This window comes from Filicampus tigris, chromosome 15, assembly GCF_054856515.1.
Source record: "Filicampus tigris isolate MCC_2025a chromosome 15, RoL_Ftig_1.0, whole genome shotgun sequence".
NCBI lineage: Eukaryota > Metazoa > Chordata > Actinopteri > Syngnathiformes > Syngnathidae > Filicampus > Filicampus tigris.
This window is the reverse complement of record NC_141231.1, coordinates 4,143,190-4,167,480: the sequence shown is the minus strand read 5'-3', so window position 1 is coordinate 4,167,480 and position 24,291 is coordinate 4,143,190. Positions and strand designations below refer to the sequence as shown.

Here is a 24,291-nt window from a genome sequence, read left to right as displayed (position 1 = left end):
TTATGAAAAAATTGAGGATGTCAACTCCCAGCGTTTAGGTCAGATTCAATTAGAAGTCTTCCAGGCATTCCAACAGTTGTGAGATTTATGTTGGCCAAGAGACATGTTCCTAACTGTTGCTCCTTGGTCTAATAAAAGTTTCTTGCCAGACATTGCAGATACAATACAGTGGATATAAAGATCCTACACACTCCTGTTTGAATGCGTGGATGCATGCTGTCCACACTGCAACAGCTAAACTATAAATGGTGGCAGGTGTGAGCTATGGCTGCTCGATTATGAAAAAAATATTCATCACGATTATCTTGGTAATAATCCAAACTGTCATTTATTTTTTGGTACAAAACAAGAAAAAATTTAAACGTAAAAAATATAAAGACACATTTCTTTGAAACACTCTAATTATGTAAGTTCCTTTTGCACCAAACAAAATTTATAAAATTTGTTATTATAAAATAAAAAAAGGTGCAAGTGTAGAAATTCAACTATGATTTCTTTGTATAAACTAACATAATGCATTGGATACAAATGCATATTAATCATCTTTTTTTTACGATTATGCCAAATTTGTAAGGGTGGAGTGTAATAATAGTAATTGTAATTGAATTTCGATTAATTGCACAGCCCTAGTGTGAGCTGACTCCCTTAGAATTAGAATTTTGAACCCAGCCACATGCCCAGTTCTAAGTGGGTGCACACTTGTTCAACCACACTTTTTTTCAGTTGAGTTGTACAAGTTGTTGGTCACAATGGTGGAAAAGGTTTTTAAATGTTTTACAAAACTCTTGCATTTGAACAGGGGTGTGTAAACTTTTTATACCCATGACTTTTTTGCTTCTCCAAGAATATCAGTATACTGCACAAACATTACATTATCCTTTTAATATGTTACAGCTCAAAGCTCAAATTATTATTACAATTTTCTACACGTAAACCAAATATTCAGGGGACTGCAAAACAAGTGGTGTGTGTGAATTTTCCCAGTTTATAAAGCTGCCTTCTCTCTTTCTGCCACTCCTGTTAGCGTTTGGTAAGGATGAACATGCCAATTGCAGATGACAACACAGTGCATTTCACCTCCACACTAATGGCCCTGATTCGCACAGCCCTCGAGATCAAGCTGGCATCTGGTGAGACTGGAAGCTCAACATTTGGAAATTCTTTGCATCTGGAATGATGATGATCATTCTAAAGAATAATAATAAGAAGAAGAATGTACATCATGTGAAATTTTTGCTTTCACAGGAGTCTTGGCACAACATTTATGTGATATTGACCTGAAAAGAGAATTAAACAGAGTATGGCCCAGCTTGTCGCAGAAGACTATTGACCTTCTTGTGACGCCACACAAATGTAAGCCCAATTTCTCTTTAGAGTGCTATGGAAACAGACAAAGGAATCATGGTCTCAAGTACGTTAGTGTTTCGCTTTTTTTGTACTCTGGCGCCACCTACTGTGTGCCCTCTTTTCCAGACAATGAGCTGACCGTGGGGAAAGTGTATGCAGCTCTCATGATCTTTGACTACTATAAGCAGAATAGAGCCAAGAGACTTCAGCAGCAGCATCCTTCAGGAGGAGTTCAGGTACATTATCCAAAGTTCATTCGCGGACCTTGATTAAAGTGAAATCTAGTGAATTTTGCTTTCATTTTGTTAGAAAGAAAGCTATCGCAATTTTTGTGCTACTTCGAAAGTAGAAAATGTATATGTACATGATAACAGTGAAAAAAGTGCGGTAGAGAATGAATGAATGTTAGGATCTGTAGCTTTAGCACTGAGAACTGACAAAAAAAAAAAGCAAACTTAGCTAATGATAACTGAAAAAAAATACACCTCACATTCAACGTGAATCATTCTTGTGTGACATGAATGGGGAATATCTTGCTTCTTCAAATCTTTTGCAATCTGTATTAATGCTCACTGCTGTTCCTGTTTTTCCCGCCTTATAAGACCTGAGGCTCTCAATCAAAATCTCAATTGAGGTTGACTTTACCTCTATGTGCACATTTTTTTACATTGTGTTATCATCGGTTTAGGTGGAAACACCCCGAGGGTCTTTTTGACAAAGTTTTCAAATTTAGAGAGTAAAAGTAAACAAATGTCAGAGTGAAATACTTAATAAAGTACAGATACATAAACAATCTACTTAATTACAGTAACAAAGGATGTGTATATTGTGACTTCCCTTCAGTGATAGTGATGAATACTGAGGTAGAGTACTATAACTTGTCTGTTATGCTTATGGTTAATAATCACTTTTATTTGTATTGCAGAGTAAACTGGGGGCGTTGTTTCGTCCTATGCTTCCCCTCGGTCATATCAAGGAAGTCGAGCCCCTGATAACCAGTCCCAAACAGCTATTTCATCCACACCCTGAGTCAGAAGCAAAGACGTCACCACTTCCACCAGTCACAACCGCTACTACCACTTCGGTTAACGACAACACAATGTGAGTGTTTACAGTCAGTGGCATTTGCTGTCAAACATATCCTACTCAACTTACCAACACAATATTGACAACAGTTTTAGGACTCAGCTTTTGTTCCATCATCTTGGAGACCCCTGAAAATTACATTTATGCATCTTCAATCGAAAAATAAAATCATGTGTTGTATTTCATCTTATCCGTCATACCATTATTGTGTGGCATTTTCCAACCTAATCTACTACATTTCAGTAGTTCAATTGAATGTCATATATTATGGGGATTTCACTTCACAAAGAGTGAAATACTGCTAGATTTTTTTCTTATAATGTTAACGATTATATCTTGCAGCTAACGAAACCCTAAAATTTACCATTTCAAGAAGTTTGAGTATTACGTAGGAGTCCATCAAACTGATTTCATTACTTCCGCTTTAATGAAATATTCCTATATGAAAATTTAGGAATGTTAATATTCATTCTATTCACTTTTTGAATTGAACTAAAGTAATAAATGAACTTGTCTATGATCTCTGTATATGTGCACATCAGTAGGTGTGCACATTCACCGCACATTCTTTGATTTGATTTTCAATACTCATGTTAATTTATTTCAAAGAAAGGCCACCCATTCATCCATTATCCAAGCCGCACATCCTCACAGTGCATGTTAAAGAACATTCACCTTTAAATATGCCAATTTGAAGCCACAGGCTAATTCACGCCTGTAGTCGGTTGGCAGGTAGATGTTTAAAAGCTTAGATATGAAATAAACAACTCGGGATGTTCCAATGATGGTTTTATGACACCTATAACGATATCGATCATCCATGAGTGAGAAAGGTCGATAAAGATGCCAATTCGGATCACATGGATTATCAGTGTATTTTAAAAATAATGACCCACAATGCATCTCCCTGTGGCATTAATGTTACTTATACTGCGCTGTGACAGCACTGCATCATGGGGCGGTGACGCAACACAGGCGGGTCTCTCATGGCTGTAGACTGCGAAGCATGAGATGCGGGTGATCAGATTATTTGCTCGGCAATAAAAGGCTTTGATCAAACGTTCAGATCACTTAATATTACAGGCTGATCATGATCTGATCAGAGCATCCCAATAAACAACAAAGAAACATAGCAACAAAATAGAAAACTGAATACAGAAAAAGTCGAGAACAAAAAAAACTAAGAGCTATGCTTAGTGACCATCAGAATACAGATAAAATGCCTTGGTGAAAAAATGCTTAATGTAGATAAATGGTTCTTGCAGAAAGTACTAATTGTACAATCTAAAGCGTACGGAGAATTTGCACAATTGCTAATTGCACAAGTTCCCGTGACATACACGTATTGCATAGATGGGCCATTACAATAGGTTAAAAAGAGGAAGCACAAATTATCGACCAACGGGTATATTAATTATTATTTACATTATTTGAAAATATCATGGAGTATAACATTTACTGGCCATTCTATTTGAATAAGATAAATGAGGCAAGGCGAGCAGTGATGTGTGTGAGATGTAGAATAACAGAAATCAGAAGGAGAGCAGATATCATGAGTCATCTTCCACAATTACAACCTACAGTTTACATCCATCCATTTTTATACTGCTTCTCTTCATTAGGATCACGAGTAGCTGACTGATTAACGATTACATTTATTATGAAGTACAGCGTTACGTCACAAGTGAGCTGCTGCCTGCGCCAGACTTTTACAATTCCTACTGTCAATCAGTACTACTAGAAAGCTGATCATTATGAGCTAGCAGATTAATTGTCCAGGCCCTACTTTAAATACTCTACTTGGAATCTAAATTAGCAACACCATTCACTGTTTGCATCCACTAAAATCCCTTTGGCCTCCATTGCTTCAAAAGTTACCATCAAAAGTGAACAAATTCGACCTTCCCTGGAGAAATAGAGAATGATAATACACAATTTTGTTGTTTTTCTTCACAGACTTGACCAGAAAAGTTCCATAAAACACTCCCAGTCTGGAGACGTTTCTCTGGCAGCGCTGAGACCCAAAGGGCGGAGGAAACTACAAAGAGGCCAGTCAGAAGATGTGCAGTGTTCCACAAGGCCTCAGGTTTACACACACACATGAAAAAGCACCACAACCAAGAACTAAAACAATGAAGCGCCTGCTTTTGTCATGCATGCTTCATTGTATTTTCAGGAAGTGGTTGAAATGAAGCCGGTTGAGAACATCTCAGACACAGAGGCATATCCCGGCCTGGAAGGCCATGGCCGAGCAGCTTCTCTGCCTCGACTTAATGCAGAGTACTACGTAAGCTCCTCGCTATTCAGGATATTGTGTCTATTTCTTCAAGTATTTGCTTTCAGGTGTTTATTTTGGAAATATGAGTGGTATAAAAAGGCAGTGTATCTCTGCAACTATACTCCCCTCCAAAACAAATGGGAACAGTGAGGCCAATTCCTTTATATTGGGGTTGACATCAAAAGGTGAATATGATACAAGAGATCAACAATTCAATTTGTATTTCTGGGTACAATAGTGACATCTGGATCTGATAAACAGCTATCAATTAGCATTATTCCGAACAAAAGACCATGAGCCCTATTTTGGTGGACAGGCGCTAGGTGTAAAAACGGGCACAACTTCATTTTCGTGCCTAGCCAAGTCTAGTTTAGCGGATTCATATTCGCTAAACTAGACTTTTTTGTAATTTTGTAGCCCACGCTTAGCGCCACTAGGCATTCCGGAAGACTGTGCGACTCCCACGGCGCACCGGCTGATTTGGTAACAAAAAGTAGGCAAAAAGTCACACTGGCGCAGGCAGACAGATTCAGCGCTCTGTGGACATGTGTGGTGAGTGTAATCACATTTCTAGAGGTGGGCATTATACTTAAGTTTGCCGGTCCGTCATTCGTCATTTTTTCAAGTCGAACCAAACTGTCATCATCTGTCGGTCAGTCCGTCGTGTTATTTTAACTGTGCTTCCGTCAGTAAACTCAAAGGGCCGCCAGTCTGTCAGTCATCAAACCAGAAAAAAACATCCAACATATGAAAAATCCCTCCATCCATCCATCATCCACTCCTCCATCCATCCATCCATTATCTGCAACAATTTGAATAAAATGGCGTACACAAAGTGGATCTGCATCATATTGTGTTGGCTTGCTGCTCAAACAGCTTTACACTCACCACCACAACCCTTCTCTTTACGAAAAATGAAATAGAAATGTAAACCTTAACTCACAAGAACTTCTCTGTAAAACTGTCTCTTATTTCAAAGCTACTTCATTGCTTCTGAGCTCATAATTAGTTATTGCCTTACAGCCAGCCTAACTCATGATTCTCTCTTTGGTGCATACCCCCACCTAGTGTACATAAACGGTCAAGACAGTCTACTCTAGGAAGCATGCCGTCAAAACAACTCACACGCGATAGGCGGGTCGCGTTTCCGTCTCTCGTCAGCAAAACGGGCGTCTGTCAATGATGAACTGTGTGGCCTGTTGGTATTTGACCAGGCTAGTGATGATTATATAGACGGATGAAAATCCACTTCCATCTGTACTTAATGCACCTTTTTCTAAATTTCCCATCTATAGTCTAAGGTCAGCAAAACAGCCGTTCATTAGTGACGGACAGGCGGACGGGTCCGTCAGTCAGACGCAATGCCCACCTCTGCATATTTCATTCATAAGTATGCCACCGGCATGGGACAATCTCTCTGAATCATTGTAGAAAGAAATTAATTGAACAAATTACCATCATAATCTTAAAAATGTTTTAACATCCCCACAACTATTGGTGGGGTGGTCACACATGGAGGCGGGCCGTGGGTGCAAGGTGGTCTCCAATTGCCCACGTCACATGCCCGGTTCGACTTCATCATCCGCAAGAGGAGATCTTGCAGTTTACCTGAATAAATGCACTTTGCATACGCCAGTGTCATGCATTGACCCCGGCGAGTCTATTTCAGTTTCCGTGATGTCAAGCACCGTGTGCGCTTCAGTGGCGCAAACGCCCCCTTGTGCCCACTCCTATGCGTGCAAAAACATCAAAAGAGAGAAAACTCAACCCATGCGCACGGTTAGACTGCGCTTTGCGCTAGACTTTAGGTTAGCAAAAGTTTTGGAAGAGATAACCTTGAATGGACTGAAGTGAGTTCATTCTTAGTTTCAAATCTCTTGCTTGCAATATGCATCAAGCCTGTGACCCATTGACATCTCTAAAATTTTACATTAAGTGATGCTTTTCCAGGCTCTGCCTCTTTCATTCAATGTTGGTTTTAGGAGGTCACTCCATTTACCTCAAACTCCTTTACAGTAGCGGGCATGCCCTGTAGTTTTTAACTCTGGACATTGACTTGGCCAGTCTAAAACCTTCCAAAATTTTGCCCATGTGTGTGTTTTAGGTCATTACCATGTTACAAAATGAAGGATCTCCAAATCAGTTTGCTTTCGCCCTTTTTTAAAGCGGACATACTGTATTAAGCATTTTTTTCCATGATTTTAAACATCTCCCAGGTGTCTTAATACATGTCTATATCATGGTTTTATAGAAATACGCCAATAATCAATAATTACGGTGAGTTATACACACCCTGCTTGTATATTTGAGGTCGTGATCAGATCCTTTCTTTCACAAATATTTTAGCTAGTCCATCACTTTGTAACTTTACTTAGTTTTATCTGTGAATAAAACTTGATCCTCATACCAAAATGTTTTCAGTTTAGAGAAAAAAAAATTGTCCTCACTGTTTCAATACATTGAATGGGAGTGTAACTTAAGTGCAAGAATGCTGTGTGAAAATCCGTACATACTTAAATAATTATTACATGTTGAATTTGTATTTGCAAATGCAGTGAAATGTTGAAAATTAACTCTGGACATCGGCTTGTTTTCCTAGAAAAAAGCTCTTCAGAATATAACTATTTGGACCTCTTTAGCAAACTAAATACATGTTTTCCTCTGTCCTCTTGCCACAATCTTGAAGTAATATCAACAAACTTCTAACAAATTTTTGTGAATATTCTGGACTCTTTAGAGTTGTAAATGAATCTAGTGAATTTTATTTGTATTTATCCAGAATTTTTCCAGGAAATCTTCTTAATGAATGCACTCATTTTATACTTTTAATAGTTGATCGTCAAGTACCGTACTCCAAGTTTTGATCACGATTCGTCATTTTCAGTCAACTCATCAATTTAAATTGTTTTATTTAATGCCAATCTGTGAACTGTAGTATTAGTTTTGGGTTAGGTTTTTTTTTTTGGTCTAATTTAAATGCCCGCTCTCGCTAGTTTTATCTCCCGCTCTCTGTCCCCCTGCTCCCCCGCGTCACCTGACATGCACTTTTCCTATGTTGCTTTTTGGCTTGTTGGAAGAGGAGGTTGGCATTATGCATGGTAAACATAAATAACTAAATATTTTGGGCCAGAACGAAGATATATGTAGACACATATAGGAAATTGATAATTGGACCACCCAGTTCATGCATTATTCAGCGCAAGTAAGGTCATACTCCTAACACTAGTGAAAGAACATGCAACATGTGTGATGTGTTTCTGTGATGGGAAACTCCGAGGCAGAAATAAGAACAAACTGCCTTTCCAGACTGTGCTACTTTATGAACTTCAAGTGACTGTGACTATCTTTTTCTAGAATGTTGGTGAAAAATTGATGGGCTACTGCCAACCTTTAACTTCATCAGTCTCTCCTGTTCTGTCTTCGCTTTCTCCTAATTTGGATGCCCATTGCTAATATTTTGCCCACCTCCCTCTTGTGTGTGCTGTCTGATAGCGGAGCCACCCTCGCCACGCCCCTGGGACCCACCTGGCAGTATGTACCACCTGTTGTGCCACCTCTATGTTCCTCTCCTTTCTCCTCTCGAATGTCTTTGTGTCTGTGAGCTTCCGTCATCTCAGTGCAGTTTGCATCCTTATGGAGAAGGTGACCCTGCACTATGCAGCGTTATTGGTCAGATTAGATACAGAGATACAAACAATAAAAACAAAGATTTCATTTCTAGCACTTTTGCGCCAGTTTTTGGCAACTAGTTGCAGTAGTACAATTCTATTCTTTAAAAGGGTGTGTGTGTGTGTGTGTGAAAATAGTGGCATGTAGTTTTCTGTGAAGCTTTGTGAGTGTTTGTGTTTCTGAACCATGGCAGGGACAATGACTGCTTTCCTGCTCTGGAATAACAATTTTCTCTCATTTACTGCTCAGTAACCAGTCAAAGTTGATTGATAGAATGACCTTTCCTGAAGGCGACATCTTCTGCTTCACAAAACAAAAGTCGTTTAAGTTCATTCTTGAATTTTGTGACCACGTGTCCGTGCATTTTCATTGCGGTATGCTTTTACGACAGCATTCCAGATACAATGATTTAGTCATGTTTGTTTTCTGTGTTGTACTATTGTTGTCCTTGAATGTCTCTACTGGTTGTACTTTGGACTACTACAAAATATGACCGTAATATTACACATTTCGTGAGTCATGTACTTCCCAAATAAGGTGCTGTTTTATCTGTGTTGCTTTGGGGAGAATTTCAGAGAGTAATGTATAAACCAAGGAATTCAGATTCAGAGGAGAACAAAACAATGAAAAACAATTTAATTGGTGCATAATAAAGAACTAAACTTTGTATACAATACACACTCTCCTTTTGGGTGCTTGTACAAGCACTTGGAAGTGCTGTGTTACATATCAGGTGATAAAGAACAATTACTCCTTACATAGACGTTTAAGTATTCTTCAGCTGTTTGAGTCAGTCAATTACAGTTTATTGAAAAGAAATGTTCAGATGAATTAGGATGCCAAATACGACAGGCAAAAGTCCACCTCTGTAAAACTCGGTACTGTCAGACTCATTTCCAAGAATCACAAACATACAACTCTTTAGACGGGATAGGTCAAAGAATCATAGTAGCTTTTTTAAAAAAAAGTTTTCCTGAATTGACCCAGCCTGATTCACTTCACAATCCAGTGAAACATACTGCTAAGATGATGTTGAACAATAATGAAACACAATGGTTATAATACATGTTTTTTCTAATTAGCAAATGTAAAAAAATAACACACACAAGCAGAGCCACACGCACGCAACAGTGTTAGTCCGTAATTAGTCTTGGTACGCCCTAAGTAATGACCCAGAAATTGTACTGTCATCCCCCAGCCTGTTCTTTGTCTACAAATACTGTAGTCCACAGTTATGTAATTGTAAGTATTTAAGGTCTTCTCCAACCATTTCAACATCTGTACATGGAGGTTGGTCAGATTGAGGAATAGGAATTCGTTGAGTATCATCAGTCTTTAAACAAAAAGTTGCCTTGATCATGTGTGACGTGACAATTGGTTTGGTTACGATCTGACACACCATCACTCTACTTTCTCCTCACTGCTGTCTGCTTTGTTTCCATTTCCAGCCAATTGTTGACCTCAGTCCCATAAGACGCTCAGCTTCCTCGCTGACCCCACAGCACAACCAGGAGGTCATTCTTCAGGATTATAAACTGATACGACCAGGCCAGCATCAATCATTAGCAGTCCAAGGCCAGGACCGAGTCCATCACCATCATCACCACCACCGCTGCCACAGACGCAGGGACAAAGACAAAGATAAAAAGCAGAAATCCCTGGATAGAGCTACGTCGGTGCAGTCACCAAGTACTGTTGGTAAGTCTACAAAATAGAAATGACTTCTGTGTTTTAAGATGGTAAGACAGTGGTGGGCAATTAAGTTTGCAAAGGGGCCACATGAGAAACTGGAATGCTTGCCAAGGCCCAAGCCAACATGCAAACTTCAACTGTGTCTGTATTGTTTTCAATGCATTTAGAAAAGTATAATGTCTTGTTTCAATAAATTGCTCCATGTGTAGATATGGTATGTATTTTTCTGATTAGGACATACAAATGTGATGACTTATGTAAAATATATGCAACTGTAGATTTGCATACAGTAGGCCAAATCTTTTTGATCCACTTCTTGCCACTGTGCAGGAAATAAGAATGTTGCTAATATCAGGGTCTCTGTTGTCATTGTTGCTAGTCTCTTTTTTTGGAGAAATAATTGCGAGAAGGGTCCGAAAGTCGCTAAATATAGCGAAAACGCCACAAAGTTGGCAACACTGCAGACACAAGTCGTAGCGCTTGTTTGCTAGTACCTCGCTTGTACTAGCGTCCACACGTGTGCACATAAAAAGCGCAACGTTCAAAATAAAAGCACCACATATTTTATGTTTTACTTTGACTTCATGGTCACTGTGCGGGCCGGTCCGAGATGTGGCCCCTCGTTGTAGTTTGCCCAGGTCTGCTGTTAGCAAAATTTGGGGGCAGTAGCTTGGTGTTAGGTGGACAGTACAAGTCAAAAACAACAAAATACTGTACTGTAGTTCAAAAAGATGAACAATTTCTGATAAATAAGCAAATGTGACATATGTGATATGGATGTCATCATTTTCCCCCTTTTGATATATCCAAGAGCCATGATTTGAGTTATGTGCTCATAGTTTGCTAGTAAAGAATTGATATTCTATGAACGTTTTTTAAAATAATTTACTTACATTACATTTACTGTAAGTGTTTCTCCAAGAGATTGAACTACTGATTTTTTTTTTCCCTAATGATTAAAATATTTGATCTGTCAATGAGTATACTCATTCGTACCATCCAACAATCCATCCAAATTAGGCTGCACTGTCCTATTCAGGGTTAGGGGCAGCTAGATGCTATTCCAAATGGTTGCAGATTACAGAGTCACTGCCAAACAGGCCAGTTCTTGTTCATGTTGCTGTTTTACGTGGATATTAGGGCTTTTATTTATCCATTTATTCAAAGTAAACAAATGTAATCAAGACAAAAATACTGATCTAAAGTATTCTTTCAAGAAGTTGTTTGGGTCTTTATGCAGTCAGAAAGTGGTCCGGAGAAACTCTCTCTCTCTCTCTTGCTTCCATTCAGCAGTTTCACTCTGAAGAAGGGAGAGTGAAAACAGAAACATTTAGGCAGACACTTCAAACATGACCCAATGAAGCACATGTTCTACAAAATGAGAAACTTTGTGGCAGTGTTGTGTATAGAATTTTACCTGTTTTAGAGTTCACTTACTTTTACAAGGTGATAGATAGATGCACGTTTTAATTCAATGTATTATAAAAAAACAACAACAAAAAAACTGTTACAGGCTCTTTCTTTTTTGCCATAAACTCTGCTTGAGTGCTAGTTACTACACAGATTGTGTGGTCTGCACTTGTTGAGTAAGTTTATAAGTTTATAGCACTGTAGAATGTACAGTATTTCGCCGTTCTCAGCGCGGCTGTCCTGAGGGACACCAGCGTGGATGTTAACATCGTCAACCGTCACCGCATAGCAAGAGTCAATAAATTTTCAGCGCATACGCCAAGTTTTTAAGACAGGTGGTGCTGTATTTGATGAAACGAAAGTCTTCTCTACTGTACAACATATGCATACATTGCACAAAAAAACGAGATGAGGAGCTAAATCAGTTAACAAAACTGCAATTATACATTGGTCGTTAATTAATCTTGTAACAAAGGTGACAAACCTGAATCAGTGTTACAACAGTCATGTCATTTTCATCAAAGTAAGGTGTGACCAGGGGTGAGATTGTAATAATGTTTCATAATCCTTCCAGTCAACTGACAAATTGGTCAAAGGTCATGCAGCATTTTCCCCCATTGCCAATCATAGTTGAGGCTTTCACTTTTCAATAGTCTTGTTGTTCTTCTTTCCTCTCACCAGTGTATAACACTGCTGGTTTTGTCTTTGTAAATGGGGATGTGCGTTTATCAGGTTGGAAAGACATAAGACAGAGGCTCTTTTATGCATCATATGAAGGTGCAGGGAGGGGGGTGACCTGGATGGGATATTTGGAGCTGATGAAGAAGGCGCCATTCTGTCGTCACAGATAGTCATTGGTATGTGGGCAGAGATGATTACAACTGCCTCGAAATGACCTCCAGCCACCGCTTGGTGATGCTCTGTATACTCAGGGCCGCATTTATTTTTTTGTATTTTTTAATGTTGCAGACAAACATTTACAAATGGACCTTGTGAATGTACAGGAGGACAACAGGGCATCAACTGGGTGCAGACCAGCCACAAAGGTTGTCAGGACGTCTGTTTTGTTTCCCGACGTCATCTGTTCCCAGGCACATCCCTGGAGAAACAGAATGTTTTATTACTCATCCATCTAATATATTACACAGCAAAGTCCCTATTACAAAATGAAATCCCAGTCAACATCCAAGCCCTGACTGCCTTTTGCTACCTAAGTCTCAAGCATGCTTGTGGCGATGACAAGTTATATGGCTGATCCGACAGCGTTGCCGGCTTTTGCTGTTTCCAGTTTAGTTATCGTTCTTCCTGCCACATGTCTGCACCTTTGTTCTACTCTGTACAAGGTTTGACGATACAGGCTGATTCCGAGGAAAAATCTCAGCCTCCAGCTTTGAACCAACAGAATTCCACTCAAAATCATTAGCTTTATTTCAAGCATGTGTTCACATTGCAGTGTCCATTGTTTGGATTTGAAAGAGGTTTTGTTGATTTGTTTGTTGTCCAGGTAAACAATTTGTTCCTTCCATGATGACTTTGTACAGACTAATTGGTTTCAAATACAGAAACCTAGTGCTTAACTGCTGGCGTGTTCACTGACTTTAATGTTGATGCTCACTCGCTTAAAGGGGAAATCAACCCAAACACATTTTTTTCAAGAATATGTTCTATGCAGGCCGACTAGTTAAAACACGGCAGTCTGATTAATATTGCTTTTGTGGAATATGAGTTAATTAAGCAGCAAAATCCACCCCCTTTTAGCCATCTTAGGAGGCGGCCAATTTGTCACTTCTGTTGACTGAAAATGACATCACAACTGCTCAGGGCTCAGGTAACGACCAAGCACGGCTGAGCCGGTTAAAAACGAGATGGGTAAAAACGGGTGGATTAACTCTTATTCCACAAACGCAATATTTATCAGAATGCCTTGTTTCGACTAATGGGCTTGTATAGTACATATTCTTGAAAAATATATGTTTGGGTTGACTTCCGCTTTAAGCAAAGTATTTTTCCAAAGTATATTTGTCGGTCAAATCAATTATACTACAAAAATAGTTGTTATCTTATGAAAATAATGTTTTATAAAAAAGTTTTTTTTTGAAGTTGCAGTATTCTGAGAATTGAATGAAATACAGTGTAGCCTACCCCCACTATGTGAGCCTGAACCAAAATAGCTACGATGGCCAAACCCCCCCACCCCCCCCCCCCCCACCCCCCCCCCAAAAAAACCACAAAAAAGTATGGGGGTTCCACAATTAATCAGATGATTGGGTCGAAAAACAGCAAATAAGTCAGGGTTTCCACAACTAAGGGGATGTGTTTAAAAAAAGTCTGCAAGTAGGTGAATTTGCAAGCATACCGAGCTTCGAAAATGCAGGGGTCAACTGTAGTCAATATTCTGGCACATCAGTATCAGATCACTGTATTATCTGTATCAGGACTTTGAAGCGATTGTGCCAGCACAAATGGGTTGCGACGAAAGAACCACACATATTTGGAAGTTGCTCTGATAGCCTCCAACATGAGATCCTCCCATACTGTCAATCCCAATGCCATTAAAGTGTCATAGCCGTGGACGACAAGTTCGCCGGAATTCCAGTCCATTACAATCCAAAATCTTGATCAGCGTTCTTTACTGTGTCTTGTGAAAATTTGAACGTATAACATTTCCTCTACAATGCTCATCCTGTCTCAGGCAACAAACAGCTCCTCTGATGTCGCTGATAAAAATACAACTTTACCCTCATATTACTACTAATTGAAACTTGAAAGGAAACAATCTTTTCTTAAATGTATACAAATGTATTCCTGTATTCCTGTATTTTTACAACTTGAATCACGAAACCAAAAAAACGTTTTCATCAAAAAAAAATGGAAAAAATGCTACTTATTATCGACTGTTCTATTGATATCTGTTTTGTGGATTCCCTTTTAAACTTCACCACAAATAACATGATAATCAAAGTTGGACTATGGGCTTAGGTCAAGGAAAAACGACGTGACTTTCAAAAGACATAAAAAGCTGAAGCTGCAGTTTTGTAATTTTGCGTATTTTTCCCGTAGGCTCATTCACAGACCCCTCAGCTGAAGGTATGTCTAGAGAACGAGCGAGGGAGCGTGACCGCAGTCGCCCACACGAGAGAAGGCATCACTCCTCTGCAGGGGAGAAGCAACGCTACTACTCCTGCGAGCGTTATGGCTCCAGGGAGACAAGCCACGCCAAGTCCGCCGGTCCAAGCCGATCCACATCTCCAGGAGAGGGACAAGACACCGCCATCCTTAAACAAGTGAGACTTTTTTTTTTATGTGAAACAGCATTCACATATTTGTGTGATCAAATGTCAAAAATCCAAATGATCAGGCTCATATGTGTCATTTGGACAAGATTATGGATATTCACATGGTAAAGTAACCAGGGCAAATCAGGATTATTTAAAAAAGAATTATTTTAAGGTCTTATAAAATTTAATTTCCAAGTCAGGACTAGACTGCAAATGAAGACACATACTATCATCATTAATTAATAATAGATACACCTGCATAATCTAATATGATTCAAAACCAGATCTGTATTTTTATGTCTTGACAGTTTTAAATGACACATTAATAGAGGGATTAATTTAACAGTACCATAAAAACCATCTTCATCATTTGGTATACCTTCCAGACCCATCCGCGAACAGTAAAAATATACTGTATAGAGTTACCGTGTGTTTTTTCCAAAGGTTTATACCTCAAACAGCCTCTAGAATTATTTTTAAAATGTTTAGTGTTGGTTCGCCTTCCAAAACAAGTAATTCAATCACAGCTCTTTGCTTCTGACAGACGTCATTTCCAAAATGGCTGACACAAAGTGAAGGAAACAGAAAACATTTTTTTAACAGTTTATATTTAAAATATTTACACACTGTTGACAGTTCTGGAGAAAATATGAACTATAAGTCGGGTAAATTGAACAGGGCCCATAACTGTTTGACTGCCCCTCGTAGGTGCGGTTCACTGAATTGTGTTTGTATGTTTATAAAGCTTTATGTCTGCAGCCCTCCTCTTAGGTACAGTAACTAATTTTGGGTAAGAAATATCAGTGGACGCAGTTACAGTATAGCTTATATTGTAGAGGGGGTATGTTCAGCGAAACATTACTACTTAGCTCTTTTGAAAGCCTGAACAAAACCAATTTCATACTGTACAGTATAAGTAACAAACATGGGTCTTCCCCAAATTGATATTATATCACTCTCGTCGAATTTAGCTGGCTGGTAATATCCTATTTTGTTTTTTCAGTATGGTAGCACTGGGAGTAAACCCGCCCCCTCTGGTTCAAGCACACCAGGTCGTGGTCGCAGGCAGCTCCCCCAAACACCCCTCACTCCTCGTCCTGCCGTGGCCTACAAGACTGCAAACTCCTCCCCTCTCTCTTCTGCTGCCAGCACCACTATGGCCGGACACCACACTCGCGTCAGCCGTGGCCTTTCAGAACATGAGTGCTTGCACGGGGACAATGACCGCTCCCCCATACCGGTCACTTGCATTGGTTCAGACCCAAATTTAGACCGGCAGCTGCAGGGAGCTTCTCAACAAGCGCTTATGGAAGAGACAGAGGACTTCCAGGACGCTGTTAGCAGCCAAGTATTGTCGCACTCTGCCAGAGCTGGCGCCTCCGCAACCACCTCATCTTCCCATGATACTGCTGCTGTGCCCGTCACAGCAGCGGCCACACAAGGCCGTGCAGATGTGGTACCCAACGGGTATCACTTCACATTTGGGGTAAACTCTGCGTCAAACAGCAGAGGAACAGGAAGCCTCAGGGAGAGAGAGGATGAGGACTGGTGCTAACATGCTAGGATACGAGAGAGGTTTTTTTTCTTATCCACTGATGAAGGAGCAGCTTGTCTCTGTTGCTCATGTCAGGTCGCGTGAGCTGGTCAAAGGCCAGCAGGCTTGAATTGAGGGAAAGTGGAAACTAGTCAGTTGAAAGTGCTGTCAAAAGGGTCCAATGCAGTGTCCTGGGGTTACTTTCCTTCCAACACAAAGAACTGTTGAAGGAAACAGAATGCTGACTTTTTCTACCCCTTTATTTTACCCCTTGCACCAAAATGATTTTGAAGACACTTCAGTATTTTGCCTTGGCCAGTGGTGTTGAGGACTAAAAAGCCAAAATCTTGAAGAGCTACTGTATGATTTAGAATCGTCCAAATGCCTCATTCTACCTGGATGCTTTATTTTCTCTTCATATATAGGGCAGAGGTTTTGACGTAACTTGCTAGCACCAAACATCTGATGGAATAGAAGGGTCACCGTTGACCAAGATGAATATTCTTGGAACTTTTGAGATTAACGCAAACATCAACAAATGTCACTATGAGGCAAAAGAAACAATCATGAGTCGTTTTCATGGTCAGGCTTTGTTCAAATTCGGGGGGTAGGGGGGGGTGCACGCAGGGACTTGGACAACAATTTTACAACAACATGTGGCCGAATACTAAGTGCCTCATTTTACAAGATGTGAGCAGGAGTCTGGCTTCTTGAGTGGGTGGTCTGTGTTGAACACACAGTCAAGCATGTAAGTACTGCTATGTAGACTGTTGAGGAATACTGGACAACATAAAGCTGTTTGGATCCGTCGTAATGGTCTCGATAAAAACAAAAACAAAAAATCAAAGAAAAAACAAAAAAAACATTTTATATATTGAGTCTTGTAGTTGGTGAGTCCAAACTAAAGATCCAAAGTCAGCATTTTAGTGCATGCCGAGGTCTTGAACATGTCAAAATTGTGTCTGTGCTTTATTCAAGGGTGTGTACTAAGCATTTGCCTTTTTCTTCAAACACACTGCCAGTCCATTGATACAAAAACGTCTCTAAAAGGACAAAAGTGCCATTTTTAAAACATCAAAATGTAACTCAAGTCAGAAACAAATGTCCTCCAGCAGACCTGATTCTATTCAAAGATGCACAGCGCTGATTTTTGTTTGTTCTGGCTCTGAGAAGAACGTTTTGCTTGGTTAGTTTTAGTCCTCATCCTTTTCTTAATGCCTTCCCCACAATCAGTACAACTAACCTATTGTGTAACCTTTTAACGCAGGGGTCACCAACATGGTGTCCACAAACACTAGGTAGACCCTGAAGACCACTTGAGTAGCCCATGGGCGTGTTCTATAAATAACTCACCAGTGATGGGACTCAGTGATTTACTAGGTATGTTGTAGAAGTGATCATTGTTCTGCAGCTATTTATAGAAATGAATTGTCCCATATTGAAATCTGACTTTTCTCTACCTTGTTAAATCATTGTTGATAATTATTGTGAGAAATCATTAACATGCAATTTGCGCAAATGTCTTATTTCAGAAGTGTGTATCAAACTCGTAGCCCTTTGCATTACTTAGTACCCAAGAAGTAGTTTCGGAACAGTTGGTCACTCCTAATCTAACGAAATGACAGCCGTTTAAGTACTGATGAACTAAATATACCAGAACAATGAAAAACAAATGAAATTGCAGCTTTTCACTGCACTGAATTCAACCCGTTGCCTCCTGTGCGGAGTTGTTCTTTAGGTGCTAGCATAAGTTTTCTGCGAATACTCGGGCTTCCTCCCTCATTCCAAAAACATGCATGTTAGTTTAATTGAAGGGTGTATGACCAGACCAGACCAGGGTGTACCCCACCTCTCGCCAAAAGTTACCTGGGATATGCTCCTAACCTAATGAGGACATGCGCTGTACAAAATGGATGGAGTGATGACGATGTATTAGGCCTCTTTCTTCCTGGTTCAGTCTGCATTCAACAGGTCAATAGCGTTTTGTTTGTGATGTGGCATTTCAGCATTGCCACTTTTCTGTTGGTGTGATGCATATGTTTGGGAGTATCTGTGGCCCACTTCTGTGCATCCCTGATTATATCTTTTCCACATTTACCCAAACCACACTTGTTTTCGAGTTTTTGATCGTATTCTATACATTCTTTGGTACAGTTACGAAATATGCACTTGTTATGAATCTGTGGGCATTTTGAGATATATCACCCAATCTAATTATAGGAGGATGTATGTTTTGCCATCTGGATGTACCATATTTATGTACATTTGTGTGTTCGTTTTGAGTGTTGGGTATGTGTGTGTCTGCCAAGACAAAAAAAGAAAGATTTCACAGACAAAATGTTTTCCAAATTCTTGAAAAAGGTTTACTGCGCCCGCTTGTGTGTTACTGTGGGCTGATTATGTTGCATGCATGCACACCCTCTCCAAATCACTGTCTTGCAATGAATGTTGTTCATCTCTTAAATTGTCATTATGGGTATAGAAAAATCAGAAGATGGTTTTATCTGTTCCACTTTCTTTATTGTCATATGTACATACAATCTGACCAAATTGGGGCCCCAAGCACAATTCTATGTGGAGATCCCCCACCCCACCTCTGACCATACCACAACATGCCATTTGACAACATTTATCGCCAAACAGTTAACAGCTGTAATTTAAACATCAACCTAAATAAGATAAATACTGAATAAAGACATCTTCAAATCTGAAATAAACAAACAAATCTAAACGAAACATGCAATTGTGCCTTTTAAGGCCTAGATAGACCAAAAAGACGCTGGCCAACAGTGACAGACGCTTACCCCCTGTGACGTCCGGCCGGCTGTCGGCACGTCACGCTGGAGGAATACATCGCAACGACAGACAGCGACGTTGGCCATTAAAGTACCTTCTGCACATGCATAAGGTGTAATACCCTTCCATACCATCTGCGGCGGTAGTCACCATTTCTCATGGTTAGAAAAATCCAACCAGAAAGCTGTTGGCCGGGGGCGGATTATAAAAACGTAAACAATGCATTCAGCTATATTCTTCGCTCACGATGAACTCCCACGCGAAGTAAACCATCACGTTTTTGACACGATATTGTGAAATAATTACATTGGCAACCCTCGCTCTTGTACTTGTAAGAAGATTAAGGCAGCGGAGGCGTGCTCACTGTTTTTCCGCATTTGTCACTTCCCGTTGGTGCTCCGAGCGCTGATTTGCTAGCTAACAGCCAATCAGAGTGACCAAATGTCCTAACTGGCGACGCCGACTCAACATATGTAAACGTCCACAAGACGCTTACAGACGGGTTACGACACTACGACGGTGGCCACTACACCAAACAGACGGCGCATTCAGATGCCACGACGCTTCACGACCTCCGACGTCGGTTTGGTCTATCAGAGGGCCTTTAAGGTCGCGAAGCACCGTGGCATCCAAATGCGCCGTCTGTTTGGTGTAGTGGTCACCATCGTAGTGTCGTAACCCGTCTGTAAGCGTCTTGGGGACGTTTACGTATGTTGAATCGGCGTCGGCAGTCGTGACATTTGGTCACTCTGACAGTTTTCTAACCATGAGAAATAGTGACTACCACCGCCGATGGTATGGAAGGGTATTACATCTTATGCATGCGCAGAAGGTACTTGAATGGTCAGCGTCGCTGTCTGTCGTTGCGGTGTATTCCTCCAGCGTGACGTGCCGACAGCCGCCACAGGAGATTGGTCACCTTTTAAACCCCAAGGCCCCTCCCCTAAACCAATCAATTCCCAAATTGACTGTTTTCTTTGTCAAAACACATCCTTATTACCAACAAAAAATATTCAAAATTTTAGAAAAATATAATCGTTCAACCAGTCATAACCCTGCGCCCTTAGACTGCTCAAAAACAATAAACAATTATTTAACTTAAAAACCCGGTATTCCGCCATGACGTCCCAATGACGTCACGCGGCGCGCCCTACGCATGACGTTACAAAACCCGGAAATAACGACGTGCTCGGTTTGACAGTGGCAAGTTGTGAATGATAGATGGTTGCTGGAGAAAAGTTTGTGGAACACGAGGTTATGGAATACTACTATGGAATGGAAAAAAATGGCCCGACGGTGACCACATCCCGCACGCCCAAGCCCACCGATGAATGGCCAACCAACAAAACACATGTGGGCAGACTGAGTGGACAAACGGCTCGAGGTACGGGTGTGCTTATGTGCGTATGGGATTAGGTTGGCGACACTGTTCTGCCCGCAGCACCTGACGGAGCCACACCGTCACAGATATAAATTGATAGGCTAAGTAATATGCTTACTGTAAGCAATATATTGACTGCATTTTACTGTACATACAACCACAAACTGGTCATTTTACAATTCCGTTTCATCCAGTGGATGCCAAGGTAATTGCGATATTCAATAAATGATCATCAATGCTGTTAGAGTGGAGGTGGGGATCATCAGACAGAGACTGGAAACAGGGATTTCTATCTAAGTAGCAGTTTTATTTCATCATAGCCATCTTCAAGTGAAGCACAAACTTCCAAATGGATTCGCATAACCGCAGTCACTGCACATTTGCGCAAAATGTGACCATAGCGAGAATGAGGCCCTTTGCACAGTGCGTGTTCTGCATTAAGGGAAGGACGGCCCTGCATACAGTATACTGTGTCTGGTCTGAAATCACCACCCAGATTTCAGGGTATATCAGCGACTTGGAAAGTCAATTAGCCATAATGAAGGCCTAATGTAAGAGCAAATAGTGAGCCAACATGCAACGGATGAATTACTTGCCTCAATTCATTACTCACTGAATGTTAGCCTGACAGAATAATAGAGATGCATGACAGCAGGACCTTAATACTTTACCCTAGTATGACTCCCTCCCCAATTCATCAGTTCCTGGCCCAGGCTCATCAGGTTAAGCGTTCAGTGGCTCCACTGTTTTATAGATTATTTTTAACTTCCTTTGCAGACTTGAATGGTTTGTCAGACATCCCAAATAAACATTTTCTGGAACTACAAACAATAATTGTCAAGATGTTATGGTTGGCCAGGCGAGGCATGGGGGCTTTCTAAACAAATTCATGTACAAATATGGAATATGTACTTTTCCAAGCAATCAGGCATGCTACCACAATCCCATCAGATCAAACACTATGGTCCACACAATTGAAAGATATCTCGATAGTCTAATGAAATATGGGCACAGGCCAATGGACTTTTAGATGTGACTTACATAACAACAGTGGAGGAAATATGAGCGCCCTTAACATCCTTTGTTTTTGTCTTCAAGAGCTACTATGTTGAGCAAGGCAACACTCCAGTATACACTGTTGGATATTAGACAATGGGTATATTTATAGTGAGGAATCACAAGAAAATTATTTAGGTGGGTGTTATCTCACATTTTACGGTGTCCTCACCTCACCACCAGAAATCATTCTCATACATTGTTTATCATTCCCAACTGTGTTGGGAGTTTGTCTGTGTCAGTAACGCTTGTCTCATTCTTACAACAATTGGCCATCAGCCATTATGGCTCCAGGGATGTGTTAGATTTGTGCTTCGAAAATAGACAATATTTTCAACCTCTAACTTGAACAGGGTGCCAAATGTCTTCTGTCATCATTTACTCTGGCTTCCCCTATGGACATTTCCTGTTGCATGTTCTTAAAAGAAGTGTGCATGTGCAAAAATGAAAAATGAAGAAAAAAAACATTGTTTGACTTCAATACATCCATGACTTTGATAATTTGCCTGTTGTGTATCTGATGCTTTAGTTTACACAACCAGTGTGTAAACTTAATGAACTCGACGAATACCATAGTCACAAAGTTGCCACCAGTCCTCCCTCCAAAAAAAGTGGAAATGTACTTGCAGAGTGGTTCTAAAGTGTCTTTGCTGCCTGATCTGTTACTCGACTGTCTCCCGCAGTCAGTCTAACTGTACCGATTTTTGTATGAGTATAAATTATTGAATAAAGAATGATTATGAAATGGCTGTCTTTCATTCCTAAAAATGTTGCCAAGGTCATATTGTAATCTACATTATATAAATACAGCATCATGCGAAATTTACAAGCTCAGTGAGAATCTCATGATTTAGCTTAATCATGTTTTGATTTGATTTTTTATTTATTTACATATATTCATATTATGTATATATTTACATATATACAATGTTGTCACAGAGTCACAGAGTGCCAGTGATGGCAAAAAGGAGAACTATGATAATAATAGAATTTCAAACAGAACATGTTGCATTGTTTGGGCTTCTATCCAGGCTACGCAGTAAAACATGGCTAAGTTTAAAATGATTTTTTTAAAAACTAAATGGATGCTACAAAGTGAGGTGTGCTTCATGTGAAGAGACTCATCTCTGCAGAACAAGAAGTAATCTCACTCGGAACTAGATTACTGACAACTGACTTTTTTTTTTTCAATCCCAAATGTGACATGCTGAGTACAGCATGTCACATTTACAAAGGAACGCGTCTCCGATTGGCTTGCCGTCATTTCCATCGTTGTAGTTTGAATGTATCTTTCAAAAAAGATTAACCCTAAACTGCAGACCTGGGCATTTTACAAAAAAATTGTGGTCCGTTTATTGCCTTACCCTGCCGCTGTCCGTTTATCCGCCATTTTGTCCGGCCAGAAAAAATAGTACTCGCCTCTGAGCCGGTCGGCCTATGAGTCTACACTGACTTTCGTTAGCATTTCTGACTACGAACTGCGACCACCGAGCGCTAAATTTTGATCCGTCTAATACCTACCATCCCCTCCAAAAAAAACCCACATCATATTCGAACAGTGTCCTTGAGCAAGACATTGAACCCCCAGGTTCTCCTGATGCTGTGCCATCAGTAGGTGAATGTGAACTCAGTGTGAAGCGCTCGGTGCCTTAATAGGTGGAAAAGCGCTAGTGAAGTAAAGTGAGACAGAGGACTGAAGGGGACATGATAATCAAACCATTCCTTCCTTTGATCAATATAGGCAATGTGAAGTTACTCGTAAGAAAACTGCAGTCATTTGTTTACATTTCAACCTTCAGTTGCTGCAGCTAATGTGAGTGACGTCATACACAGTGATCACAAGATTACAATTTCAAAATCTCATTGCCTCATAAAGGTCAGTAAAGACTTTGATCATGTTCCTCTTTTGCTTGCATTAACTACTTATCACAACATGTTAGTTGGACTGTGCAACGAAAGGGAATAAAACTGCTGTGAAGAGAGCATATGACTCAATCTGACCACAATTTCAGACCATTAACAGGCCGCTTGAACAGCAGGTGAAGAGGCGCTGCAGGAGTGTTTCGATTCGACCAGTTTTATGTTTTTAAAGGAAATAAGTATTCATTATTATTATTATTATTATTATTATTATTCATTACCGTTAGTTGTATTAGTAGTATAAATATTAGTATTATTCGTATTTATGTTTGATTGCTTTAATGTACAGCAATTTATACCAGCAGCGGTTGCTTTTAAAAGTGCTTTTAAGTTAAATGTAAGCATATAGTGTGTTCTTTTTTTTCTTCTTCTCTGTATGATCAGAAAGTTAACAAAAGTGGGGCTATTTTGTGCAGTTTTGTTTTTGTCGCACCAAGTTGTTAAAATTGGTGTAACTGACAGAAAAAAACGTCCCCGTCATTTTTTACTTATTAATTTACAGGTGTTGGATCAGTGCTGCACTTCTACTTGTCTTTTTGGCGCCATGCAGTAGATAACTGCACTTCTACTTAAGTACAGTGAGAGAGTACTTTTACCAGCTTTTCTGTCTCGACAATTTCCGGAGGGATTTCGTCATTTTCACAATAATAGCTTGCGTTCTGCCGCCCGGAATTATCCAAGCACTCATTGTTGACGCTACATTCTGAAATTGAATAGTCAAATTGGCGGAGAAATGCAGAGTTTTGATTGGCCACATAGGAAAGCGTGGGCGAGTCTTGTCCGGCTTGTGATGTCGATGTCGCCAAGGGAGGGGGAGACAGATACCGGCTGGGAAGAAGTAAGA

The 24,291-nt window shown here is 40.1% G+C and overlaps 1 protein-coding gene across 2 annotated transcripts in view; it reads left to right on the top strand.

Annotated features, from left to right (window-relative positions):
- cacna1bb (calcium channel, voltage-dependent, N type, alpha 1B subunit, b) overlaps window positions 1–19,133 on the top strand; it is a 176,178-nt gene extending 157,045 nt beyond the window's left edge. For both annotated transcript variants that reach the window (XM_086052699.1, XM_086052698.1), the window contains 10 exons: window positions 1,025–1,130; window positions 1,246–1,353; window positions 1,474–1,583; window positions 2,273–2,448; window positions 4,390–4,519; window positions 4,610–4,720; window positions 8,204–8,242; window positions 9,829–10,078; window positions 14,543–14,766; window positions 15,764–19,133. In XM_086052699.1, the coding sequence (XP_085908825.1) occupies window positions 1,025–1,130; window positions 1,246–1,353; window positions 1,474–1,583; window positions 2,273–2,448; window positions 4,390–4,519; window positions 4,610–4,720; window positions 8,204–8,242; window positions 9,829–10,078; window positions 14,543–14,766; window positions 15,764–16,315 (1,806 nt within the window). In that variant the 3' untranslated portion in view covers window positions 16,316–19,133. The remainder of the gene's footprint in view (window positions 1–1,024; window positions 1,131–1,245; window positions 1,354–1,473; window positions 1,584–2,272; window positions 2,449–4,389; window positions 4,520–4,609; window positions 4,721–8,203; window positions 8,243–9,828; window positions 10,079–14,542; window positions 14,767–15,763) is intronic.
- The last annotated feature ends 5,158 nt before the right edge of the window (window positions 19,134–24,291 follow it).